The sequence below is a fragment of the Alligator sinensis genome, unplaced genomic scaffold (assembly GCF_000455745.1).
Source record: "Alligator sinensis unplaced genomic scaffold, ASM45574v1 scaffold218_1, whole genome shotgun sequence".
Taxonomy (NCBI): Eukaryota; Metazoa; Chordata; order Crocodylia; family Alligatoridae; genus Alligator; species Alligator sinensis.
Window position 1 is genome coordinate 343060 of NW_005842083.1, and position 7636 is coordinate 350695.

General features: G+C 42.4%; 1 protein-coding gene across 1 annotated transcript in view; it reads right to left on the reverse strand.

The window, feature by feature from the left end:
• Nucleotides 1-154: 154 nt before the first annotated feature.
• The window catches only part of LOC112547879 (DNA-directed RNA polymerase III subunit RPC7-like), a 9141-nt gene continuing 1659 nt past the window's right edge, over nt 155-7636 (reverse strand). The window contains exons 2-4 of the mRNA XM_025204461.1: nt 3998-4060; nt 2292-2342; nt 155-1894 (exon numbers count right to left, since the gene is read on the reverse strand). Coding sequence (XP_025060246.1) covers nt 1818-1894; nt 2292-2342; nt 3998-4060 — 191 coding nt within the window. The 3' untranslated portion in view covers nt 155-1817. The remainder of the gene's footprint in view (nt 1895-2291; nt 2343-3997; nt 4061-7636) is intronic.

A 7636-nucleotide genomic window follows, 5' to 3' on the forward strand; every position in this document is an offset into this window, starting at 1 on the left:
GTCATAGTACGAACCCTTTGCTATTGAACAATATTGAAAAGAATATTGCAGTTCAACAAATAAGGTAATATGCTTTTCGTAATACACTAGTACAGTCTGCAGTCTGGTCTCGTTTATCTGAACTAACTTTTTGAAAAAAGACTGAAGAACAGGCAAGAGGCCATAACTTTTATTATGCAGGAAGCATTTGTTATTGACAGTGTTGCCCTCAGTTGAATACTTTACCCAGTTATAGATGCTGTGGCAACAAGGATTTAAACATTGCTTCTTACAACTCAATATATTACATCTTTGAAGGAAGTTCAGTTGCTCTATGATAATTTACAAATTCAGTTTATTGACATGGCTGTTTATTGTATTTATAAATTGCTTTACTTTAAATGGGAAAGGTGAAAAGACACATCAGGAAGGGGACAGAATAGCTAAACATGAGCCTTTTCTCTACAAGTATCTGAAGGCTGTTAAGAGAAAATGCTTTAGCCTTTACAGGAAAAGTTCTGGGAACCAGAAAACAAAAAGAACAGTTTTCTTTTTTAAAGACTCAGGGAGGGAGAGAAAAAGATAAAATGCTTGGGAGAATCAAACTAACATACAAAACACACAGCAGAGTGTCAGTCTACTTAGGTCATCATCATAAGAGGGCAGCCATTAGGAAACAGACTCATATAATAGACAGTTTGTTGATTATGATCACCTCTACCTTTCTCTAAACATGGTTTCCAATGTTAAACAATATTTTGTTCTCAAGACAGCTGTCTGCACATCACTGATCTACAAATACTGAATCCAGTCAGATCTTTTGGGTGAATGCTAGCTGACACAGGGCACAGTTCAGGAGTCTAGCTGAAGACACAGGCTAGGAGTTGGAGAATTGTAGAATTATGTCCCAAGAGAGAAAAAGAAACGAGGTCTGATACTTAATGGGATGCACTTAAAAAGATGAAAAAGAAGACAGAGATGAAACAAGCTTGCTAACTGAGACAGCATCATGATCTAGAATAAGAAGTCACCCTCTGCAAGGGATGTTTTACTTGTGATATCTCTGTACTGTACCTATGCATTGGTGGCCACCTTCCTTTCCTACAAACCTCCAAACTTTTTAAAGAGCTTCTATCCTAAGGTTTTTTTTTTTTAAATCAGTTTTTAAAAGGGATATCTTTTTCATGTTACCTTCAGTTAAACTCTTCACCTTACCAGAAGTTTTTGTTATAGAAATTAAGAAGATAAAAGGAGATACTTTTGTCTTGAGAACAAAATATCAGCTAATGAGATATGAAAAATGTATTGGGCTCTGGGTCTTTAAAGCTGCATTTACAGTAAACATTCAATGTCACTGTGTAGCAAATGAACAATACATCAGATGATTTCTTAAGATGCAAGAGCTTATTGCTGGCTCAATGTTTATTTAGAGAGTGCTAATTATACTTTGGAACAACAGCTATATGCTGGTTTCTTCTTTTAGAATTGTATAAATAAGTATTTAACTTTCAGTAGACTGCTTGCATTCTCTTTCTAGGACCAAGCTTCTCAAAGAGGCTCTTAAAAGGAACAAAGCTGCCAGCTGAGCTGGTCTCCATGACTACTGCACAGACACTTTTCTGTTTTTTATCCTTGAACTGAAAGATGACATGAAAGATTTGAACAAAGAGGGAAATGAAAGTAAACAATGATAACATAATCAACATCTAGGTACACAGGTCAAAGTTCTGCTTCACATCAACAAAGCAATAGGCTTTAACATAAAAGTTAAAATAATAGCCATACATACTAGGCTATAGATAAATTCATATTCCGGTATTTTACAGTGAAAATTAAACTCAATTTTCTTTAAGAACAACCAATACCAACTCTAACTGCTGTTGAAGGATCTGGTTCACAATTCTGCCAGAGAGAGCTGAAAATAAACAAAAAAAGTAAAAATAGGGAAAAACAGAAAATAACCTACATTAGTTTAGTTTTTGTGTATGAATTAAACACAAGTCAACTAAATTATAAACAGGATAACCGGACAAAACAACAAAATAAGACAAAAAAGTTAAAAGATAGCAAAACAACAGCTGTAAGTTGTGAGTGAGGGAAAAGATGCTTAAAGATTTTTGGCAATTGAAAACAATGACAAAAGTCTTAAAAAACCTGACAGTGCTACAGTCAGCATCCAAACACATACTGGCACGACAGGCAGAGAAATATACCAGCTGCAACATTTCCACTGTTTTACTAACCAGCTCAAACAATAATTATTCACACTTGATTTTTAAGCACTGCATGTTCCTTAAAAACAAATAAGCTACCTTTTTTGATCTTCTTCCTTGGCTTAATTTCTCTTGGGAGTCTTCTCCAATCTGTAAGAAATAATTTTAATATACAAAACTATTTTATTTGTATTAAAATAGGTCCCCAAAAACTCTACTGAGGGCACATTATACTTGATTGTGTATAAAAACATGTTTGGCTTTTAGAATGAGAATATTCCCCAATGGAAGTCAACTGTGCCATCTGTCTTTTGGGTTTGTTTGTTTTTTTTAAAGTTAATCCTTTTACAGGATCATATGATGAAGGAATTTCTGCCCTGAGGAGATGTCCTGACATAACAGTGACCTTTAAAATATATATATTATGATCAGCCTATGATAATGAGCTATGGTAGCCCTTATATTCAAAATTAGGATTGGCAACTATGACTGAAGCTATTCCGGGAGATTTTTTCCCTCAACATGATGCAATGTCATTAATAGGGGTGCACTGATAGTGTTTTTTTGGGCTGATATAGATGGCCGGTTTTTAATGGGGGGCGGTTTTTAATGGGGGGGGCGGCATACCGCTGCTACACGCACCCCGGGAAGGCAAGAGGGGGCATGTGCCCCCGGATCTGTGTGTGGCATGAGGGCGGGCTGCTGCTGTGGGCTGGCGCTGGGGTGCGTCGAGCTCTTCGTGGCAGGGCTGGGTTGGGCTGGGCTGCGCTCGGGCTGGGCGGTGGCAGCACTGGGAGGGGGCTACAGCCACCCCAAAATTCCCTGTAGCCCTCCTCCCAGCACTGCCACCACGCACCCCGAGTGTAGCCCCGGCCCAGTCCCCCTGCCAGGAAGAGCCCAGCGTTGCCCCTGGCCCCAGTTCACAGCAGCAGCCCGCCCTCACCCCGCACACAGATCTGGGGGCACACACCCACCATGCCGTCCTGGGCTGTGTGCAGTGGCGGGAGCTGCCACCCCCTCTCCCCACATCCCCTGGACAAGACACTTGCGACTCCATCTCACACCCTGCCCCAGCTCTGCAGCACCTACCCCTGCCCCAGCCCCATTCCCTCCCTCACCACTGGGGCCTCGATCTGCCCTCCCCCCCGGCACACCCCTTCCCTCACAACAGACTTACCAGCTGGACCCAACTGCTCTCCATGCTGCCAGGCTGTGCTCCTGGCTGCCTACATGCACGGGGCATTTATCGGCGACATTATCTGCAACATCAGCCAAAAAAGGCTGATCGCAGATACAGTCAATTTTCCTTATGTCAGTGCTGATCTCATATGGGATTGATGTATAAGTGCACCTCTAGTCATTAATTGTACTGTTCAACCCGTTCATAATATCAATCTCCCAAATTGCTTCCAATAGTCACTGGGAAATCGATGAAGACCCGGGAGGGTTGGCAACCCTACTGAAAATCCCAAATACCAATCACTGATAACTTTCTAAGTTTTCTTTGAATAAACCTTGTGGTCATATGCAGTCCAAATTTAACTCTTCCAGGAAAGTCTGAGGCAAGCCTTAGCTACTGTTTCCCAAGCAGGAAACTAAAAAAGTTAATTTTTGTAGGCTGTTCATTCATTTCCTTTAATATCACAAATTTGACATGTCGTCTTTGATAAGGAACATGTGATTTGGTAAGGTCTCAAATGCTATTTGCCTACCATTTCTTAAAGCTTTGGTCTTCCATTTTAAAACAAACTAAAAGATTACTGAAGACCCACAAAGAATTTCTTTGTGACAATGTACATTATTACCTGGGGTCCATGCCATACGCTCTTTGCTTAGCTGCTGGTATTTTTGACTGTATTTTTCAATTGCTAGAGAACAAGAAAAAAAGCCAGCAATTGAATAAAACAAGGTAATGCAAACAGTGTTCTTTATATTTCAATAAGATACGCACACTTCTCTATTTTCCGAGGAAACATTTTTCTACTATATGACTGTTGAACACTTATGCACATGCTAAACTTGATTACCAGGAGCAGCCCCACTGAAAGCAATAGGACTTTCAACCCTTAAGTGCTTGTAGGATCTGGGCATCGTATCTAAAGGAAGACTACGTATTTTTTGTCAGTCTTAACTGATATCTGCCTTCAACTGGAAAACAAAACAAAACAAAAACAAACAAACAAAAAATATTTTCCTTTACCAACTGTAAAAAGCACTGAATCTACTCAGCATCAACACAGAAGAAAACAGGATTGGATAACAGTAAATTGGCCCTTCTCATTTTCCATGTTTTGCAGAACTATTTACCCATGAAGCAATTCTGTAAATCAAGTAATATCATTTCTGTTGCAGAGATGGAAAATATGCAGGATTCAGAGGTTAAAATAACCTATCCAAAATGATTTAGGAGTTAGCTATACTGAGAAAACAAGTGTATTAAATATGTTTATTAGCCTAAGTTTAAACACAGTCAGCACCCATTTTAAACAATGACTTTTTAAAATACTCATTAGGGCATGGTCAGCTCAGGAGTGACCCACTTCATATTTTTAAATGCACTTATGCTGCCAACCCTTTCTAGTTTAGACAACATAGTGTACCTATATGAGGTTTTTGTTTGTTTGTTTGTTTTTAAATATAATCTTATTCCAACCACCATATGCTAAACTGAAAAAGGCATTCTTATACTGGAATAAAAGTGTCTACCTGAGGTGGTTATATAGTATAAATTCATGCCTCTTCTTGGAAAAACAAGACCTTAGTGCAGGACTGGCCAGCATGAGTTCTACAAGTAGGAAAGGCAGCTTACATGTCTGGACTGGAGTGGGATGCCTGCCAAAAACGTCAGCCCCACAGCCAAAATTGAAAAACTGGAACAGGAACTCTAGTATTTGCAACTTTTCCTAATAATCCTATTCTTATTCCCGCAAACCACAATGCCTAAAAAAACCCACAAATAAAAAACTATACCTTTTCAATATAAACGTATTCATTTCTACTACAGAAATATATTTAATTATTCCAAACAGGATCAGGGCTGCATTGTTCTTGACACTGTCCAAACAAATAAAAACAAGAACTCTCACAGTCCAAAACCTACACAATAAGCAGATGGAAGTAAAAGATAAACAGGATAGGAAGTAAGGGAGCAGGGAATTAAGTTCTGTACGACTCTATTCATGATTGTGACATACAGTCTGGTGACTATGGCAAATGCTAGCAAAAGAGCCAAGTGAAATAGTAGAACAAAAGCTCACGTTTAAAATAATGGGTCTCCAAAAGACCTCTATTGTAAGTAGCTTTTATTTTTCTGTACGAACAGTCAATGCTGGGAAAAGAAGGGCCATTATCATAAGAATATTATTGCAACTGCTAGTGTACACAGTAAAATGTGTGTATACCAGTTACTTCTCTTTACCAGCAATAGCTAAATATCAAATCATAAAACAAATGTCTGCATGCTAGACAATGAATAACAACAGACATACATAAAGAAAAATTCACATAGATCATGGCACTGGGAGCTGAAAGCAAATGTCATTATACAGCATGCCCAACAGTCACTAAAGAAAGGTTTTCATCACTCATCATATGGGCAATAAGGCTATGCAAAATTTCACCCGGCATTTCAATTTGAAGCTGTTTCAATGCATTTCAATCTAGAAACAGTGAAACGGAAATGAAACAAAAGCTTTCGAAAAGAAACAAGGGAACTAGAAACGTTTTTAAAGTTTGGGCAGCACCCACCTCCTGTCATCCGGCAGGCAGATCGGGGGCTCGCCCGCACCCCCAGGAGGGCTGCAGGGGCTGTGCTGGACTCGTCCCAGGGGTGTGGGCCCCTCATCCGCCTGCCAGATGACAGGAGGCGGGTGCTGCCATGTGGGGCCAGCAGCAGCACCAATCTTCCTAGTGCTGGGTGCAGGCTGCAGGCCGGTCTCTCATCTGACAGGCAGATCGATGGCTCGCACCCCCAGGAGGACTCGAGCACAGCCCTCACAGCCCTCCCGAGGCAAGCCCCTGATCTGCCTGCCAAATGACAGGAGGTGGGTGCTGCCAACTGAGACCAGCGTAGGGGAGATAGGTGCTTCTGCTGGCCCCAAGTAACAGCACCTGCCTCCTGTAATCCTGTGCGCAGATCAGGGGCTCACCAACACCCCCAGGAGGGCTGCAGGGGCTGTGTCCGAGTCCTCCCAGGGGTGCAGGGCCCCGATCTGCCTGCCAGATGACAGGAGGTGGGTGCTGCCACCTGGGGCCAGTGACAGCACTGATCTTCCCGGTGCTGAGTGCAGGCTGCACCCAGTGCCGGTCTGTCATCTGGCAGGCAGATCGGGGGCCCGCACCCCCAGGAGGACTCAGGCACAGCCCTCCTAAGGGTGTGGGTGAGCCCCTAATCTGCCTGCCTGCTGCATTTTATGATTCCCCATTATAACCTATGGATGAAACGGTGTCAAAACAGCAAAACAGTTTTGATGAAACAAAACAGAACGGTGCTTTCAAAACTAAAAGAAATTCGAAATGAAATGCTGTTCCATCGAAACAGAAGTTGAAACGGAGCGGTGCTGTTTCTCACAGTCCTAATGGGTAACATTAATAAATCAAACAGGCCCCTGGCACACATTCATTTAATGATGCAAAAGCATCTGATCCTCGATCCCAAGACCTGCACCTCCTACAATGCCACACATGCTGGCAGAAGGCGCAATTTTGGCATTGGTGTCAGATTCATTACTACTTGCCAGTGCAGAGGGAACCTGTATGCTGGAAGTGGGGCTGACAATCAGCTGATTATAAGTGCCAGGCTGGAGCGCACTGGGTCCAGTTACAGACTTGGAGTCGCCTGGGCCGGGGCTGATAATTAGCTAGTTTTCAGCCCAAATAGCCCCCAGGTCTTGTTTGAGACCTGGGGCTGCCTAGGGACTGGGACCAACCATCTGTTGACTGTTAAAACCCTGTACCTGGTAGCTATTCTGCAAAGCAACTTTACTACAAGTAAAATCCATTTAACAAAATACTCTAAAAATAAAATGGATTAGACATTCAAATGTCAAGTATGAAATGTACAAAGTATTTACTTGATTCCAAAACACCTTACCTCCCCCGGCCCCCCAGCATTCATCACGGGCTAAACAAAGCTCTGTCTTAGAATCAAGCATCACAGTTAGGATTTGGGAAAAATGACTGTGCAGGGAACCCAAGTCCACATGCAGAGACAGCATCAGCAGCCTGCCGATTCCTGTTTTTAGTGTCTACTCGTACTTGGCTCCCTTCCCTCGTCCCCTGCTCATCTGCCTCACTGGCAGGGAGCCAGGATGGGAAAGAGGAACCTGCACCCAGCTGCTGTGGTCTCTAACCAGCTGAGTTCCCTGCAGACCAGCCCCCCTCAGCTCCCAGCTGGAATCTGACTCAGCTGTAGCAGGCATGGAGGAGCTCCAGAGCCATTCCTG